Source organism: Aspergillus tanneri (assembly GCF_003426965.1).
Source record: "Aspergillus tanneri strain NIH1004 chromosome Unknown AapTan_2_pilon_pilon_pilon, whole genome shotgun sequence".
Taxonomy (NCBI): Eukaryota; Fungi; Ascomycota; class Eurotiomycetes; order Eurotiales; family Aspergillaceae; genus Aspergillus; species Aspergillus tanneri.
The window spans coordinates 2,867,742-2,886,330 of NW_022984629.1; the positions used below are offsets into that span (position 1 = coordinate 2,867,742).

General features: G+C 50.0%; 5 protein-coding genes across 5 annotated transcripts; 2 read left to right on the forward strand and 3 right to left on the reverse strand.

Annotated features, from left to right (window-relative positions):
• Positions 1–232: 232 nt before the first annotated feature.
• On the reverse strand, positions 233–4,638 carry pmcA (putative P-type calcium ATPase; the record flags this gene model as incomplete). The annotated part of the gene is made up of 3 exons (XM_033565638.1): positions 233–1,335; positions 1,401–1,542; positions 1,597–4,638. 3 exons carry the CDS (start codon positions 4,636–4,638, stop codon positions 233–235), a joined length of 4,287 nt encoding a protein of 1,428 aa, XP_033431395.1.
• A 3,732-nt stretch (positions 4,639–8,370) lies between these two features.
• NUP84 (nucleoporin Nup84/Nup107 family protein) lies at positions 8,371–12,616 on the reverse strand (the record flags this gene model as incomplete). The annotated part of the gene is made up of 7 exons (XM_033565639.1): positions 8,371–8,720; positions 8,793–8,917; positions 8,974–9,304; positions 9,361–11,415; positions 11,471–11,729; positions 11,806–12,005; positions 12,598–12,616. The coding sequence occupies 7 exons, from the start codon at positions 12,614–12,616 to the stop codon at positions 8,371–8,373; spliced, it is 3,339 nt and encodes a 1,112-aa protein (XP_033431396.1).
• A 672-nt stretch (positions 12,617–13,288) lies between these two features.
• ATNIH1004_000937 (SUMO family protein SMT3) lies at positions 13,289–13,629 on the forward strand (the record flags this gene model as incomplete). Its single annotated transcript, XM_033565640.1, has 2 exons — positions 13,289–13,504; positions 13,573–13,629. The coding sequence occupies 2 exons, from the start codon at positions 13,289–13,291 to the stop codon at positions 13,627–13,629; spliced, it is 273 nt and encodes a 90-aa protein (XP_033431397.1).
• A 398-nt stretch (positions 13,630–14,027) lies between these two features.
• On the reverse strand, positions 14,028–14,609 carry ATNIH1004_000938 (uncharacterized protein; the record flags this gene model as incomplete). The annotated part of the gene is made up of 1 exon (XM_033565641.1): positions 14,028–14,609. The coding sequence occupies one exon, from the start codon at positions 14,607–14,609 to the stop codon at positions 14,028–14,030; it is 582 nt and encodes a 193-aa protein (XP_033431398.1).
• An 879-nt stretch (positions 14,610–15,488) lies between these two features.
• Positions 15,489–18,060, forward strand: ATNIH1004_000939 (putative succinyl-CoA synthetase subunit alpha; the record flags this gene model as incomplete). Its single annotated transcript, XM_033565642.1, has 10 exons — positions 15,489–15,660; positions 15,716–15,723; positions 15,770–15,883; positions 15,934–16,077; positions 16,129–16,511; positions 16,576–16,786; positions 16,838–17,457; positions 17,519–17,550; positions 17,615–17,907; positions 17,965–18,060. The coding sequence occupies 10 exons, from the start codon at positions 15,489–15,491 to the stop codon at positions 18,058–18,060; spliced, it is 2,073 nt and encodes a 690-aa protein (XP_033431399.1).
• Between the last annotated feature and the right edge of the window lie 529 nt (positions 18,061–18,589).

Sequence of the window (18,589 nt, forward strand, 5' to 3'; positions counted from 1 at the left end):
CTTTTTCAACCACGGACGCCAACAGATCGCTAGGCATTAAAATTCAGTATTCGGCAGTCAGACTCTAAGCAGGGAAGGGAATGAAAAAACAAAAAATCGTAGACCGTTCTGAACCACAAGCGCTATCGACGAGAATCGTAAGAATACATCGTTGAAAGGCACCCAACGTATCGGATCTATTAATATCGACAAGCGAAGACGGAGAAACGCTCAATCGGCATGCATATCATGCTTAGCTCTGACTGGATCGAGATAGACGGGAAGTCGATCTCCTACTCCGGTGTGATAGGGCCCGCTCTGGCGGTGCATACTCGAAGAAAGGGAGAAGGTCGGGGTTCTGACTCGGAGGAGTGGTCGACGGTAGGTGATACTCTCCCACGATTTGGTCATCCGCCGCAGTCTCAGGATGGATTTCGATGCCTTGTTGCTTGTCCAGGCCTCCGTGCGGGCTGGTGTCGTATTTGAAGGGCTCCCCGTCCGACGGTGCCCGTTCGATGGGCGACCAGCCAGCGATGCTACCAGCAACTATACCAGCCATGGCAGCGGCGGGCCCAAATGTCGAATTCGACCGGGATCGGGTCCGTCGTCGAGACCGCGAGTCAGGGCTAGCGGGCGGCGGTGGAGTAATGGTCCCTTCGCCCTGGGGGGTCCCAGGGATCGAGTTTTCTCGCGATCGAGAGCCGCTGCGAGATCTCGGCAGGAACTCCTCGGGGTGTTGTAACTTATGCTTGAGATGCCTCAACCGTCCTCCACGGACAGTCTTGAGGAACCGCAGCTGGTCACGGATCTCTTCCAGGGCAGGATTCCACTCAAACCGTCGATCCTCGTCGGACACTAGAAGCTCCGGTCTCTTCCTACGGATCTGGAAACTGGGTAACATATTTTCAATAATCCAATCGGGGAACAGGCGGATGATCACCGCAATGGGGAGCGAGATCACCCCAAGAACTAAAGAGATTCCCCACTGAGGACCATTCAGCCAGGTAACCGAGAAGGCTTCTCCTCCGACAAAGATGATCAGGACTTGGCCACCAATAATGATAAACTGAATGCCGATAAACCATCGGTTTCTGAAGATACCGTCGAAAATATTGAGTTTGTTGTCAATCCGGCGGGAGTTCCACTGGTTGAAAATTTGCATCCATACAAATGTGTTGAAGACTAATGTCTGATGCTCTCGGCCGTCATACAAATGGACAAAGTTCAAGGCAAATGTGACGGCCAGTTGGTATATGCTCTGCCCGATGATCATTTTCCACATGGTCAGGTTAATGAGCGGGCTGGATTTCGGTTCAGGTTTGCGGTTGAGGATATCATGGGGCGGAGGATCAGTCGCTATGTCTTGTTAGAAGACCACTAGAGCCAACCAATTCGTCGGAGAAGAGTTTGTAAAGACTTACCAAGAGCAAGTGCAGCAAAGGTGTCCATGATCAGGTTGACCCACAGAAGCTGCACCGCCGTCAAGACTGATTCCTGATTGCTGCTGGCCACTGCAGAGACAAACGTAAGGAGCACGGCGGTAATATTGACGGTGATTTGGAACTATCGGATAATCAGCAACCAGTGTCCTCGCGCCTTTTACGAGACCTTCCCTACCTGCAAAAACTTTTTGACCGCATCGTTCACAGTCCGTCCCCAGGCCATGGCTTTGATAATCGAGGTGAAGTTGTCGTCCATGAGAATGATATCTGAAGCCTCCTTGGCCACTTCGGTGCCTGAAATTCCCATGGAGAAACCCACATCAGCCGTCTTGAGGGCCGGAGCGTCATTCGTGCCGTCACCGGTGACCGCAACCGTCTCTCCCAACTTCTTGAGCTGAGTGACGAGAATCTTTTTGTCATCGGGGCTGGATCGTGCCAGTACCTGAAGTCGGGGGATGATCTGGGTCATCTGGCGACTGCTGAGGTTGCGAAACGTGGGTCCTTCGATTGCAACACCCCCCGGTGTGAAGATTCCGCATTCCTGGGCGATAGCTTTGGCAGTAATGATATTATCTCCGGTGACCATTCGAACAAAGACCCCTGCGCTTTGACATTTGTGGACAGACTCCGTCACACCAGGCCGAAGGGGGTCCTGGATTCCGAATACACCAAGCATAGTCATGTCTTTAAAGATAGGGTCGAATTCCGCCAGGCTACGGTCCTCCTCCTGCGTGGGAGCCCCACGAGGTGGCCATTGCTCGAAATCGCGATACACTAGCGCAATAGGTCTCAATGATTGAGAGGCATAGTGGGCCATAATAATGTCCAATGTGGACCGGTCGTGGTCAGACAATGGAATCTCAGATGTATCCTGTGTCGGGTCGCGGATGATACGAGTGCACTTCAAGGCTAAGATTTCTGACGCACCCTTCACCAGCATTCGGTATTGCCCATTGCCCATCTTGTACACGACCGCCATACACTTGCGACCCGAATCAAACGGCACCATCTGAACCATTGTGGCATTCGACCGCGCCTCGCTGACCGATCCCAGCCCCAGATAGGTTCGAGCGAAGCCTAGCAGAGCGGTTTCAGTCTTGGACCCGATAAACGTCATCGTTCCATCCTGTTCCCCTTCAAACGCGGTGGAGTTGAGAACGATTGAGTCGAGCAATAATTCCTTGACTGGGCGCGCCAGGCTGGAGGCAAATTCCGAGGGTGAAAGAGCGTTTGATGAACCGTCAGCACGCTGATCTTCTCGTTCACCATGTGAGGATGCGTCCGACGACGATGCTTTGTGGGACTTGCTTCCAAACTTTAAAGTCGTTCCCAGAGTCGCAGCAACAGCGGTCATCATATTTTCCGTGAGGGTACCAGTTTTATCGGAACAGATTGTTGTCGCATTGCCCATAGTCTCACAGGCTCGGAGCAGTCGTACCAAGTTGTTGTCTCGGAGCATTCGTGTCGTGGCGAACGCAAGCGCTAGTGTAACAGCCAAAGGCAACCCTTCGGGGACCGCGACCACAATGACGGTCACAGAAACGATGAAGATCTGAAGGAACGACTGGCCTTTATTATCTGCACCTTCGATGTTCTTCAACTGGGCCAAGAATTTGATGAAAAGCACAATAAACAGAAGCAATCCGGCAGCCAGGCCCAGCTTTGCAATGTATTCGGCAAGAACATTCAATTTTGATTGCAGAGGGGTGGTCTGTCCCTCGTCTTGGAGCGACATCATTGTCCTTCCGTAAGACGAATTGACCCCAACCGAAGTGGCCAAAAAGGTACCGACCCCCTCTGAGACCTTAGCGCCAGACACAATAAACGGGTCCAGTTTTGAGAGACTTTCATGTTGCTCAATGGCGCGATAAACCTCATGAGCCGCTGTTTTATGGAGCAGGTCCGACTCGCCGGTTGCCGAGGACTCGTCGCACTTGACATTGTGGCCATCGATGAATATGCCATCGACGGGAATCATGTCTCCGGGTTCAAGAAGGATGACATCACCGACAAAGATGTCGTGAACCGATAATTCCATGGTAGTACCTGAACGAACCACTTTGACTAGCCGGTCTTCCTTCTTCTTGTTCAGTTTCACAAATTGGCGCTCCTTCTGCCAGTCGTTGGCTGCACCCACGACCACCACGATCACGATGGCCACTATAATGGCCACTCCTTCAACCCACTGCACTCGAGGCTCGTTGCCCTTAGCCGTAACGGATTGGTAGATACCGATCGCGAGCGAGACGACCGCCGCAATCGTCAAGAGGATTAGGACTTTGTCGTTGTATGCGATCCACGCCAGCTCAAATATGCTCTTGGGTTTCTTTTCGGGGAGCTTATTGAACCCAAAGATCCGACTTCGATCAAAGAAAGGTTTGTCTGCAGAATTCGTTTGATTTGTGGCCGTTCGTTTCAGAGTAGCCTGCGTGGAAGGGTTTGCCTGGGCCTCGGGGTGCCTCGACGTTGCATCTTCAAAGCTAACGGTGCCATGCAAACGGGTTTCATCCACGCTCAAGCCACTGCGACTGTCGGTTCGCAGGCCCTTCTCAAGGCCTTGGAGACCACCCAAAGCATGGAATGCGCCGAGGCTCTTCGGGTTCAACATTTTATTCAGCTGGCCTGGGGAAAAAGCGAACCGGCTGTCCTCCACCTGGAATTCATCTTCCCGGCCCGGGTCTGGTTTTAAAGCGTCCCCGTCATCGATGAGCGTATGCGCCAGATCCGCACGTGACCCTTGGGATGCCGTGGGCACATAGGTGTCCCCACCATAGGAAACGGTGGACTGGTTGGTCTCTTCCGACTCCAACGAATTCCCCCGAGATCTGGTGCCGGGCACCGCCAGGTAATTGGAGTTGGGCATGGACTCGGTTATCTTTGAAGTCGGAGAAGAGATGTTGTGTGGGGAAGTTGGCCTGCTATCGTGGTCCCTGGGCTCAGACGAGGTAAAGGAGCGGACTGAGCCCGGCGATCGCCCATCGGAGGGGGATACGCTGCCGTTATTTAGAAGCGCGCTGGTATCGGCTGCATCGACATTTTCAGAGGAGACGTGTAGTGAAGGCTGCAACGGGCCGGGCAAAAGCTGCGGTGGCGGATGGTCGCCCTGATCCGTGGGCGAGGTCACGGCCGAAGTATCGATGGTGATGGTGGGCGCCCGTTCCCGTCGTAGGGGAGTCGATTGCTTGGAATCTACCGCGTCCGATCTGGAATCCGACATGGTCCAAGGGGGTTTAGAACGCCCCGGAAGCGGTGGGTCTCAAGGAGCCGGGGAAGCGCGTAGTAGAAGACAGGGAGTAGTGATATCAGTAAGAATGCGGCTCCAGCAGGAGCATATCCATTGAGTCCTCTTGTACCATAAACCCGAGGCCAGTCATAGGAAGATATACAGGTTGTACGCAGAAGATGGCTGTAAATCAAGCTCCAGAGACGTTTTTGAGATCAAGAAGCCGTACACAAGATCCCATACGGCCTATTCTGGGTGGGATATCACGGACACATCTGCCCACGTCGCCGAGATATGAGGAATGCGCAAAACAGGCGTTAGTAGAGTATGGTACTAGGACATCGATCGAGAAAACCTGCGTCTCCACAGACTGGGGAAGCAAATCGGGTCGAGATCACAAAATTGAATGTCAATGTGGAGTGGGAATGAAGGGCTGTCAAAAGAAGGGGAGGCGAGGGCCAAAAGTTAATTCTGCTTAGCAGTGGCGTCCAGGAGGGTCGGAACGGCCACAAGCACATATAACAGAACTCTAAAGATATGGGAATGGAATCCCAGCCCACGATATCACAGGGGACCCTATCCGGGAGACTGGGGATTGTAGCTGCGACAAGGTCACCAATTATTCGACCAGTGGAAGTGTTCGTTCGTCCGGTATGGAAGAGGCCGAGAAGATGAACGAGAGAAAGATCGACGCGGGTGAGTATTGAGCTCAATTCTACCAACACCGAGCCAATGGGCGGAAGGAAAAGGAGGGTGAGATCGGTGGCTTGGCTAGTGATAGAGTGGGAGGAAATGAAGAAGTCGAACAGCTGTTGGGGATAAGTTATGTCGTGGTGTTCGGGCTCCTGGAGAAAGACGTAGCAGATTAAGGTGTTGGGAGCGAACCGTGGATGAAGCGGATAGTGCGTCACAGACTGTACTCTGGTAACCCGGTTACATACAATACCCGACTTGTCCAAACATCCAGACTGAGTCTGTTGGAAAATAAGTCCCTTGTCCTCCCAGTTAGGCATAGTGTCTCTGCAAGCCCGCACTGGAGGAGGGAGAGAGCCATTCAGGGGGCATAGTCCAGAGTGCATGCGGTAGGAAAATCCGTTCCCAAATCCATAGCTGCCCGGTTTGGCAGGTACCTCAGTGCTTTCCTCCCCGTCGGCCCCACTTGATCCCACCGAATTGCTTGAGAATCTCGTATGATAGCTAACGTAATCGGTAAGCGAGCGCCGCATGAAAGCGAGCGCCGCACTTCTGTACGCCATATAAAATGGCACTCTTTGAAACCTTAATATCTCAACCACCAGTAGATATAGAACATCTTTATAAGACAATAACATATATATGGATTCTAAAAGGTATTTTCATGTTTTTAAATAGCTTTCTTGGCTTTTAAATACTAGGACAACTAAAAATATAAAAAATACAGTTGTAATTTATCTTATCTGGAGAAATATTCATTCCTAAAATTTCTCTGCTTAATATATATATATACGTTATTATATTATACTGTATATTAAATTTTATGCCCTCTAGGTGCTTTATTGTTGAGATATTAGACTCTCAAAAAGTGTCATTTTATATGGAATAGAGAGGTGCAGCGCTCGCTTTCATGCGGCGCTCGCTTACCGATTACGTTAACAGGCGGCTCTTAGGTAATGCCGACAATTACCTGTTAAGGTTAATACAAGATTGATATACAATAGATTATAGAAAGTATGGACATAGAATCAGTATCATGTATTGGAACAGGTTGGGTCTAGACGATCCCTCATTGCCACCGTAGTAGAAACACTTGGTGCTTCAATGGTAGTTCTCGACCTTGGTACTGCAGAGAGCTCCGACTGTCAAACGCTGGAATGTAACTCGTCGTTGGCTTTGCACTGCCTCATTGTCCCCCCCAGTCTGGCAATTTTTTTTCCCTTCTCTCTTTTTTTTTTTTTTTAAATCCCTCCCCTTTTTTGATTACTCCAGATTACCTACCGTAGCTATGTTCGATGGATTAAATCTGTCGAAATAAAATCGCTTTTCATTTATTTAATTCCCCTACATTTTCTTGCCTCTTCATCTCTCCATCACCATATTACTGATGAAGCGGGCTTCTGTTATATCCAGTCTCCACTGCCAATCTTCCGACGGTTTCCAATATATTGACCTTCAGATAACAACTCAAGGTGACGAGCTAGGATCATCGTATTAATAGTCCTCCGAAGTATAATAATCCAACCCGAAGGGCCCACTACTTCGACATTCAGACTCAGAGACTCGTATTGTTAGTAGTTACGCCATCAAATAATCAAATTGACTATTCGATGTACCGCCGCCACTAATGCATCAGTGGTCTGTTCCCACTGGGGAACTTTAATCACTAACAGCAGCGCATATCAAAATCAGAATCAGAATCAGACCGTCTCATCGGCCTACGTACTTAAACGGGAGCAATTTGTCCTTTGTACTCCGTACCGAGTAGTTAAAAAACGGTTTGCTGTCAAAATCCCCGAATCCTCAAATAATATCGTTGTCTCTTAACAAAATCCCCGTCGAATAGAGTCTACTAACCTTGGTGAACGGGGCGGTGCAAGACCCATTCCAGTTCCAGTTCCACGTCTCTCGAAATCTTGAACTTTTTCACTGCCTCCTTTTCAGTTTATCGCCTCCTATTCTTTTTTTTTTTTTTAATTTTTTTTTTTCGCTCGTGATTAGTCCTTTTCCCATGTCTCCTGTCTCTCCGCCGGGATACCCAGACGGAGTTCACGTATTCTCTGGTGACACTACTACGTAGGTAGATACAGAATGGGACCATGATGTTGTAGCTGATGTGGCCGGGATCTAATTCTATCCGTCATTTGTGCAACGGACTTGATGACATGCCATGATATGATACTATTCTTTCCTGATTAGGGGCTGTCGCTCCGTTCGTGATACGAGCGACAGGCTATTTCCATGCGGAGCATCAGTGTTGGATTGCATACATATAGGGAGTATGGAATGACGTAGAAATATGGCTGTCAAGTTGATTCTACCACATAATTATTTGTATAATAATCTAAGGACTTAAAGAAAGCGAAATTTAAGGAATAGAAAAAGTCTAAAGGTATTTTCGAATTGGTAGACTGGTCCTATTCTAAAAAAAGAAGGTATGTACTCTTGATATCAATCAAATATCGTTATGCGTCTTCGTTACTTATCGATTTCTTCTTTTCTCACACAGCTAGTAGACACTCACATCCAGGTCGAATCGTTAACACAATGTCCCACAGATCCCTTTATTCTACCGAAGTCAAGTAATGGGATAATAGATTCAAGTAGTGGAGGGTGCAGCAAGACAGCTGGAGTATCACCCCTGCTATAGTCAGGCAAAGCACCTGCAGATGTACTACTACCAACCTACAGCTCGAGCAGGCCTCACTCTCACACGTCTACGGTAAGACTGTCGATTCAACGTCGTCGACGCATAATCCCTAGGTAGAAAATTTAAAAACGGAAGTATGCCACGAAGTATCGTCAAGTCACAGCAAACTGAGCCATAACTATTTCTTCATTGATGCAGTCGAGCGGTCCCTCCATGACAGCGCCCGAATAAATACTCCTCATAAACCTAGCCCAATGCAATCAATCCTTGTACTAATTATCTGTCGACAGTCCATATTCAGACAAAATAAGAAGATGAAGAGGGAGGGGGGAATCACAGAATGACAGGGGGTAATGTACAAGCCCCTGCACGCAGCGTACAGCTTAGAGCGCTTCTCGGATGCCGATGGATTCGTTCTCCTCCTCAGGCACGTGAACGTTCCAAATGCCCAGCGATTCGCCGCCCAGGAGCTTGATGCCAGGTTTGGCACCCGAGTAGACCATGGCTCGACTGGAGATGGCCAGCGCATCAACCAGCTCCGCCATCCGGCGAGATGCCACGAAGGTGCGGTTCAGATACTCGTTTTCGGCCACCTGCACCGCTAGGTTCATGCACTGCACCAGGTTTTCGCTCGTATGTACGTGTGCCGAGTAGTATAGAGCAGCGTGATAATCGAGGAACAGCTCCGGAATGTAGGTGTTCCGGATCTCCTCCAGCTCAGCCCGTTCGGTCTCTGTGATGTCCAATGTTTGTCAGCCCCTGATCTGGTAATCCCAAACTAAACAGCAAAACAAAGGGATCTTACCGCTCCCGGGACCAATCAACCATTCATCCAGCACCGCATCGATATGCACCGCAATATCATCCAGGGCCTCCTGTAACTCCTCCTGCAGATCCTGGATGGTACCAGAGTCGCGTCTGCGCCTATTCCTGTACCCCTTTGTCAGTGCACATGCTTGATCCCAGGAATCTTGCCAGTGACATACTTATCGAGTCTCTCAAACACAGCGGCAAACTTCTCTACCGCATCGAATGCCAGAATCAGCTGTTCCAGGTCTTGCATGGTTTGCGACTGCTGAATGAGAATGTTGGTCTCGCTGCTCGATGGAACGCCGTTCGTCGCTGACCGACTGCGTCGGTGGGACGAACCCAATATTTTTGATTTGGTCGGACTGGAGGGCTCGGGAGTAACTTGTTCGGCTCCGTCTTGAATACCAACGGAGAGTTCGGTGAGGTCAAACCCGAATAACTCGCGCGAGACCTCGGACAGTCTCATACGTCGGCTCAGCTCCCGAGCAGCAGATAGCTTACCAGCAACTATTAACAAAGGTCAGCATGGAATCTTCCTGGCAATGATCGGAAAAGGGACATACGGTAGAATTGTTTGTATAACTGAGTACCCAAATGGCAGATGCGGCCCCATTGTCCATCGACATACCGAAGCCATTCCAGGCTACGGATTATTCGGTCATCCACAACGGCAGTATCGTTGCCGATGAAGTCATTCTTGACTGGCGCTAGCTCACGGTTCCCATCCTTGCGGCTAATCACCTTGGGATACGTGACGCGGGCTCTTGAATGATCAATCGGAGAGATGCTGGCACTGATCCACTTCCACTGGTCCCGTAACACAGCCTCAATATCAAGATCTTGCTTCTCCATGAGCCTGACCAGTAGCTTTCTTACTCGTGGGTCGACGATCTCAATCAAGATCTGGCCTAGGACAGAGTGTGCCATATGGGATGGTAGAAGAGACGCATAGGATGGGATCAGGTCGACAAGGCCGGCCTCCTCCAGGTTGGCGATATATCCGATCACATTCACGGATGCAAGCTCGAAGAACTGGGAATCTGCACGTACATAGCCCAGGGAGTTGACGACGACGTAGAGATGTGTGGCAATCCGTACCGCATCGTTGTCCTCAGCCGTTATGAGTAAGGAGTCGTCGACGCCAGTCGGTGACATGTCAGGAATAAAGGTAGATTGCTCCGGTTTGTTCGCCGCCACTTGCGAGACCGCCTTGGCCAGGGAGTGAAAGAATGAATCGTACCCTTTGCCGATAATCGCCGCCTGGATGGTACGGTAAGGGTTGCGTGCCTCAACCCCGACCCGTTCGTTGCCCTTCGTATAGAGCACAAACTTATTCACATCGCCATAGCCGACCGGTTCGGGCACGAACGAAATGGGGGTTGTGGGCGAATAGCTCAGCTTCCGTTGAAATTGTTTACAGAACCCTTGGTAGCGGGAGAGCACAACGCTGTTGAAGTAGACGTAGAGATAATCATCCCAGTTCTGACAGACCTTGAAAGCTGCCTCGGTCTCTCCACAAAGGAGCGCATAGACTGCCCGTTCAAAATCCTCCGCGTTCTGGCTTCGGGCCAGCGCTGAGCAGGCGGCCCGCCATGAGGCTTGCGATCGATAATTCATCATACGTGTCGCACCATCATCGACCGGGGTGCGTTCGCCGTGAGCTTTGCTGTGCACGCTCGATCCACAAAGACTGACAGCGCGCCAGTTCTCCAGCCGTTCATGCGCCCACTCGCGAATTGCCGTCCAATTCTCCCCCTGACGTAGCATCTTCCAGCAAGCCATCCACGTAGCGCGATTGTGAAACTGGTCCTGTTTCTGGAGACTTTGCTTCTGGCGCGTAACGGCGTCGGGGTCCAATTGGGTGATCAGCGGTTCCGACTTCTCGGAGTTCAGTAGAGAGGTTGTAATCCCGGGATCATTAGGATCGAGAGGTTGTGGCCAAGCTCGAAGCCGCTTTTGGCCCTTGATAGCCTCCTTCGTGTAGAGCCAGCCATGAGTCCACAGTCCCTGTCCCCTTTCGGCCTGCTTCTCTAGCTCAGCGATAATGGAGTCAATGTCGTGGTTTGCAGATGCCGCATTGTATTCCAGCCACTTCATAATGACTACACACTCCAGCGCGAAGTGGTCAGCATCCAGGAATTGCTCCCATATCTCGCGATCTGACGAATATCGATGTAGTTTTTGGAAGGCGGTATCTTGGGCTTGCTTGGTGCTGGCTCTGCTAGGGGGATCGTTGATACTGATGAGGTTGAGAAGAAGCTGCCACGTGCTTGCTTCCAGCTGAAGACGTTGCACCTCCTCGGACTTATCGTGCGCCGTGGTTGCGCTGCTTCGATCCGACTTCCACCCCATCTTCGCTCGCTTCACGGTGTTCTCTTTTGAAATGTCGTTGATGGCATCTTGCGCAATAGTCTGGTAGCTTTTCACCAACTGGTAGGCAGCCTGGTAACTCCCAAAATCATCGGGGCGGGTTCCCTTCTGTTTGAAACGGTCTAGCTTCTCCGCAAATGCCTCGATCTGGCGTGTCACTCGGTCGGCTGTGCGGCGAAGGGGATGTAGAGCTTCCTGAGCGCCGGCCGACGTAAACAGTTCGGGGGCAGTCACGTTCAGCGCTTCTTCTGAAATCCAGTCAGCCATCACCCGATGTAGAGAGATTGACGATATGCCACGTACTGTGACCATTTGTAGCCGGAATTAGATTTAAGGGCGACTCGCTACCATTTAAGCCATTCGTCTTACCCGTGAAGTCATCCTCGTCCTCGTCCTCCTCGTTGTCGTCGTCATCGTCGTACTCCCCCATTTCTTCATCCTCGTCTTCATCTTCATTAGTGTCTAGATCTTCCTCGTCGCCCATTGGTTGATCATCGTTGTCTTCATCGTCGTCGTCTATTTCGATAATTTCCGGTCTATTTGAGGTAAATCCCTGAGCGGACTAGATAGAGACGAGACAACAAGTCAGCTAGATGTATGGAGCAACACGGCAAAAACAAATCCTCACATTGACGGACGGAAAAACAGCGGGGGCGGTAGAGCCCGCGGCCCTTGTCATGGGAGCCATGAGAGTCCAAAGCACGCAGACAGATCTGAAAGTTAACAGGCTTCAGGGACTCGCGCAGGAGTTCCACGATTCCCTTCTGGCAGCAGGGTTTTGGGGGAGAAGAAGCAGCCGCAGCGAACTTCTTCCGCGTGTTTTGGGGCCACCGGTCCACTAGCGCCAAAGGGGTTAGCGCCTACCAACACACACATTGAAAAATCTCGGATTTTCCCACCGCGGCCTTTCTTCTTTTCTTTTCTTCCATCAAATGTCTATAGGCAGTCATTAGAGTCTCGGGACGAGCAGCTTCAATCTTCGTCCAGGTCACTGGCCTCTTAGCGTGCTCACGATTGTCTTAGAGCGATCCTGGCAATTCTTACAAACTGGCTCTGTATTCATCACATGAGAGCTTAGACTGCAAAGGAATTGTCACATCTACTTCTATTTACAAGCTTCTGTACAGGATCAAGGATGATGATGATGGGTACGACACGATCATGGGCAGAAACGAAATGTAATCAAGATCCCTGCGCCCGTTGCTTCATCCTCAGCTTCAGTAGACTGGCTTTGGGACAACTGGGGGTCTTAGCCTCTTCTCCTCGCTCCTGGTAGAAGGCATTGCAACATTCATACAGGGCGTTGATTTGCGATTGGCATTTTTCTTCTTGGTAGGAATTCCTTGTTAGACAGGCTGGATTGGATTAGCATATCGACGGAGTGTTGTAGTAGTCGGCCTGGATACCTTGGATTGCACACTGAGACAGACCGGTCAGCATGGATGACATGTTAAAAAAGGCAATGAGACAGGAAATACCGCTCGTGGATGGCAAGGAGGATCGTAGGACAGATCTTCTTTTAGACCTCCCTGATAGCTGGTCATCTCTCGATCTGCTTTCTGGCTATGATGCTCTTACCATGATGTAATAAGAGAGCCTGTAACAAACATGGAAAACTGATGATTTATTCAATTCCACTCAATTCACAGATCAAACCTGACTATGCTAGATGGTGAATAGAGCAGTACAAACAAAGCACGCCAGTGATTGATAGACAGATGGGAATCCATACAGACCAACTGCCATCAAAGCAGGGCTGTATGTGTCCAGCGCCGCAAAATAGATTCTCCGGGCTTCTCGCTGGCGGGGGCCTCCATTTCGCTGCCTTTTGATTGATATTCAGTTTCTCCAACTCCTCTCTCTCTCTCTTTCTCCGGCTTTCTCCCTCCCTATCTCTCTCTCTGTTTTTTGCCTCAACCCTTCTCCAGAGCCTCTCGCAAAGCTAACGCTTTCGGATAATCGCCACAGTAAGTGATTTCATCTCGTTTCCTACATCTTCATCAATCTTATCTCTTCCTCTCATTCCGCGATGTGCATGCGACACGCACCGTATCCCAGACAGCAAGGCTGACATGTCATTTTTCCCTCCCCCCCACCACAGAATTCCTACAAACGTCCACGATGGCCGACGAAGGTGCCCCTCCTAGCGATGTCCCTGTCGAGCACCTCAACATCAAAGTCACCGACAACAACAATGAAGTCTTTTTTAAGATCAAGCGGTCGACTCAGTTGAAGAAACTCATGGACGCTTTCTGCGAACGTCAAGGAAAACAGCTCTCCACAGTGCGTTTCCTTTTCGACGGTACCCGTGTTCGTCCTGAAGATACCCCCGAATTGGTACGGATTTCCTCCCAAAAAAATGATATGATGTCATCTGGCTAATTTTTTCTGTTTCGTCTTTGAAGCTGGAAATGGCTGACGGCGATACTCTTGAGGTTCATCAGGAACAAATCGGTGGTTGAGTCGCATGTACTGGAAGTTTTGCTGATTTTCTATCTCTCATATTCATTTTTCCACTTTTCTTTTCCGTCCTTTTCTCTGGAATACAGTACACATCCACCTTGGCCTGTTTTTTTTCTGTTCTCTCTTTGTATTTGAGATGGGTGCTATGGTGTTAGCGTTATTCTCTATGAAAGAAATGGTTCTCAAGTGATATTAGAAAAAGCAAACAAAAAAAGCAAACAAAATCATTATTTTGTACCCTTGCTAAACTCTAGTAAAGACTTTGCATAACCCAAACCTAAAGTAGATTACCTTCCAAAATACCGTCAAGAACAGGAAAATGAATGCACGAATTATACGCGATTTCCAACAACACTATATAGAAACAGACAGACAGATAATATAGCTCAAACGAAGATCACTGATTCCATACAGCCGCCTTAGCCTGCTCCTCCTCCTCTCTAGCCTTGGCCGCTTCCTCTCGCTCGCGATTCCGCCGTTTTATCTCCTGCTCCTTGACCGCTCTGTCATACGCCCGCTGTTCCTCCGTCCTCTTGGGTGCCCGAATCCCCAGAGCGCCCGCGATCAAGCGACCTGCAACCGCCGTCTGCTTCTCGGGCCTCCGCGATGGAGATCGAGAGTCTGAAGGCCGCGATGATGGACCCGTGCTCATATACTCTGGGGAGTTGGCCCACTGCTGAGACGTCTGTGGCGAGATGGGCGTTGGCGGGGGATCTAACGGTCCCTCTGCGGTGACCGAGGGCGACAGGGTGGACTCTGGAGATTCGAGGTCCGGCGAGGAGTCGGTGTCAGCGTCGGCTTCATCTTCCCAGGAGTCTGCGACAGGCGCCACTTTCTTCTTATTCTTCTTCTTGGATGTGGATGTGAGTTTGGATGTGGTTGTCACCGTGGGTCGAGGGATGTCTTTCACAGGTCTTCCACCAATGGAGAGTTCGCGCAGCGATGACTGGAGCTCTGAGGTCATTGCTGAGGTCGACATTGAAGGAAGATGAGAGAGCGTCAGTGGGAGGTATCGGTTGCTAGCAAATCTAAGGAGACGGATAGAGAGGAAGGGACAAGGGAGGATTGCGGGACACTAGAGAGAAAGAAAATGGAAATCCAATAAAGAAAAAAAAGAATAACCCTAAAGACAGACAGCAGCACTCTGCCAGGTCGTTTCAGATGACGGGGTCTAGCCGGTCGAGAATCTGGGGAGGAAGATATTAATAGCGAGGACTCAACATCATGCATCCATGGCGTCAAGACCCCCGCCTCCTCTCGGCTGTCCGTCATCATTGGCCCAGGCGGTCGAACCCCCATTTATCGGCGGGTCGGTGATCTTTGCCGTGCGTGAGGCATGTTCTTATAAGTCGTGAAGAAATATCGATCTGCAGCCATAAATGCTGTCGATGGAGGTCTACAGTAGCGATGTTATGGACTTGGTCTAGTAGTTTTGATGAAGGTGGATGATCTCTTGTCTGGATTGAGGTCTCGTGGGCGATTAATAGATGTACGTCATTTCAGTCAAACCATGCAGCCTACCATCATGGAAGAATGAATAAACAGAAGTCTACATACCTACCTGTTATTCTACTATTGAGACCATATCATGACAACAGCGTCGTGAAGCAATCAAGATGAATTTCCAGCCTGGCTGCCTGATAATGCACGTGAGCCCAGATGCCAAGATAGCAGTGTTCCGAGACCTCCAATTGGAATGCGTCTCGTAACCCTAGGTGTCTCGGAAACTGTCGGTAAGGAAACTCCGAGACCGGCTGCCGTCTGTCTACTAAAAAGGCGATGGATCTCCCGAGGTCTGCCTCTGTCTCTTTTGATTTCTCCTCGATATAATTAGAGTAGACCCTCATCGCAGCTCACTATGGCCAGCTTATGTTCCCTCCCCGCTCGGACGCGCCGATCTACATTCTGTAAAGTTCCTGTGAACCGGTTGAGTAGATTCTCCACAGCAGGACCGAGGTACAGCTATGAGGATACGCTGCCTAATTTGAAGATCGGGACTCATACCCGGGTGCTGTTCCAGGGATTCACAGGTGAGTGTCTATGTAAATTTTCTGACCGATATAATACGCTAACACCCTTGTAAAGGCAGACAGGTAGACCATCGACGCAATAAACAGATCTGAAGCTGACGAGTTCAAGGCCACTACCAATGTGAAAGAGTCTCTGGCCTGGGGAACCAAAATTGTAGGCGGCGTAAAGCCAGGAGTAGAGGGGGAACATCTTGGACTTCCTGTGTTTCCCTCTGTTCGAGCGGTACGGTCTCCCGATTCCCTCCAGGTGATCTTCTGCTTAGAGACATCTAGGCCCAAGAGAAAGCGAAACCTGACGCATCCGCCATCTATGTGCCGGGTGATTATACGGCAAAGGCTGTGGAAGAAGCGATCGAAGCGGAGATTCCTCTCGTTGTTGCAGTGGCAGAGCATGTTCCCATCCATGACGTTCTCAGGGTAAGAATTTCACAACAAAATGGAAGAGCTCTTTGTTTACCCGCGTCATAGATGCAGTCCATGCTCCAGACACAGTCTAAGACAAGACTAGTTGGTGCCAACTGCCCGGGGATCATCTCGGCAATTGGAAAGTGTCGAATCGGGTTCCAACCACTGCCCTGTTTTTCTCCCGGCATGATTGGCATTGTTGCAAAGTCCGGCACCCTGAGCTACGAGACTGTCGCATCCACTTCGCGAGCAGGACTAGGCCAGAGCCTTTGCATTAGTATGGGAGGTGATGTCTTGGCAGGGACCAACTTTGTTGATGCATTGAAGATCTTCGAGAACGACCCAGATACTGAGGGGATTATCTTGGTAGGTGAGATTGGCGGAACAGCAGAAATTGATGCTGCGGAATGGATCAAGGACTATCACCGCAAGAACCCAGACCCCAAGTATGTATTTACGTTTGGTCTTTGGGTTGGAAAGCTGAAAATCTTGGCCCTAACGTGCAAATAGGCCCATTATGGCTCTTGTAGGCGGCCTGTACGCACCCCCAGGGCGTATTATGGGTCACGCCGGAGCGTGGACAGCCCCGGGGGAACCGGACGCAAGGGCCAAGTATAAAGCTCTTGAGAGCGCTGGAGTGGTCATGGTCAACCACCCAGAAGACTTCGGGGAGGGAATGAAAAAGCTCCTAAGCAGCCGGGCCCGTGACTCAGGGTCTTTGGTAGGTCTTGAAGCATGACATATCGAATTAGACGTCTAAGCCACGCTGCAGTTTACCTATCCTGCAAATCAAAAACGCGGTCTTCACACCATGAGACGCGTTTCTCCCCGAACCAGTACACCGAAGATGCCATCACAACCAAAGACCCGTTCATTCTATGTCAAACACTTCCAAGCCCTTGAAATGCTCAGACAGAAGGGCATTTCTGTCCGCGAGACAGCACCTTTAGACTCAGACTTCTTTTTGTCTCTGACTGTCGACAGAACAGAACTATCACCATGCATTATGGCTTCCTCGAAAGCGGACTTTGATCCTTCACATACCAAGCGGTTCCCATTTGCCTACGCTAGTGAGGGATTCAGCGGTGTCCTTGACCCCCTGATCAAAGCCATCGCTGCCCAGCTCCGGCTTCCGGAGACCGCACAGGAGAAATTGGCAGAGCTAGTCCAAACGCTGTGGCAGATCTTCAAGGAAAGAGAAGCCTACGTGCTTGAAGTTCGGGCGAATGCCTCTTCCGGGGGTCCCTTGGAAGTACGAGGAGCGCACTTCGGGTTTGACGACGCCGCGTTTCGAAGCTCCCGACGTCAGGAGGAGATTCACCGACTAAGGAATCCGGCAGAAGAAGTCCCCGAAGAAGTCGAGGCAGAGAAACACGGAATTGTATATGTGAAGTACTTTGTCTCACGCAAGCCACCCTGTGCAAAGATATATCCTAATTTTGACATCGAACAGACTTGACGGTGAAGGCAGCATCGGCACGCTTGGTAATCCAATCCAACTTATTCTTCCTGCGCTGTTCCCCAGTGAAGCTGACATGGATTTCTGTAGTGAATGGCGCTGGTCTAGCAATGAACACAGTTGATGCCCTCACTCTTCACGGCGGTCACTGTGCCAACTTCCTAGATACTGGTGGCAAAGCCACCTCCGAGACGGTCAAGGCATCGTTCCGGATCATCGTCTCGGACCCGCGCGTGAGGGCAATCTTCGTGAATATCTTCGGTGGATTGACACGGTGCGATATGATCGCCGAGGGAATCATCATGGCGTTTCGGGACTTGAACATGAGCGTGCCTGTCGTGGTGCGATTACGTGGAACAAACGAGGAACAAGGACAGAGGATGGTGAGTTCTCCTACTGGTTTCCTGACTCGCTTTGGGGAACTAACAGTGTCTGGGTAGATTGGTGAGAGTGGACTTCCACTTCATGCGTTTGATCGGTTTGAAGATGCAGCGAAGAAGGTGATTGAATTTGCTGGGGAGACCATTGATGCATAGTAAACGGCATTTTCTCTAGAAATAGATCTATACTTGTATGTGGCTGAACAACTGAATATCAGTATGTTATTCAATCCTTCCTCCTGTCCCTCTTTCTCTCTCCCTCTCTCTCTAGAACAAGACAAATCTCCCATGCAATAAACAAATGTCAATATTTCAGAGAATTATTCTGGTTATTTTAATACAAAATCCTCCACAATACTAATTCCGGAATACTCTGAACATTATTTCTGACGCATGACTTTCCTTTTATTTAGCTAGTTAGTAGAAATTACATTGGCCATATTCACGGCAAAAAGCTGGCAGGCACTCTAGTGTATTTATCAAGATATTAGATTCAAACGAAGTTGAATGAAGTCTCTATCATTATAGGGAATCGTATACTATGATCCAGAGACGTACGCCAAAAAGAGCCCCGATCAGAGCTTTATACTCTGTGGATCCTTTACAAGCACGCAATTCATCCCCGCAATCAGCGCCCCGCTCATCATCACGACCACGTCCAACTGACGAATTTGCTCACTATTTC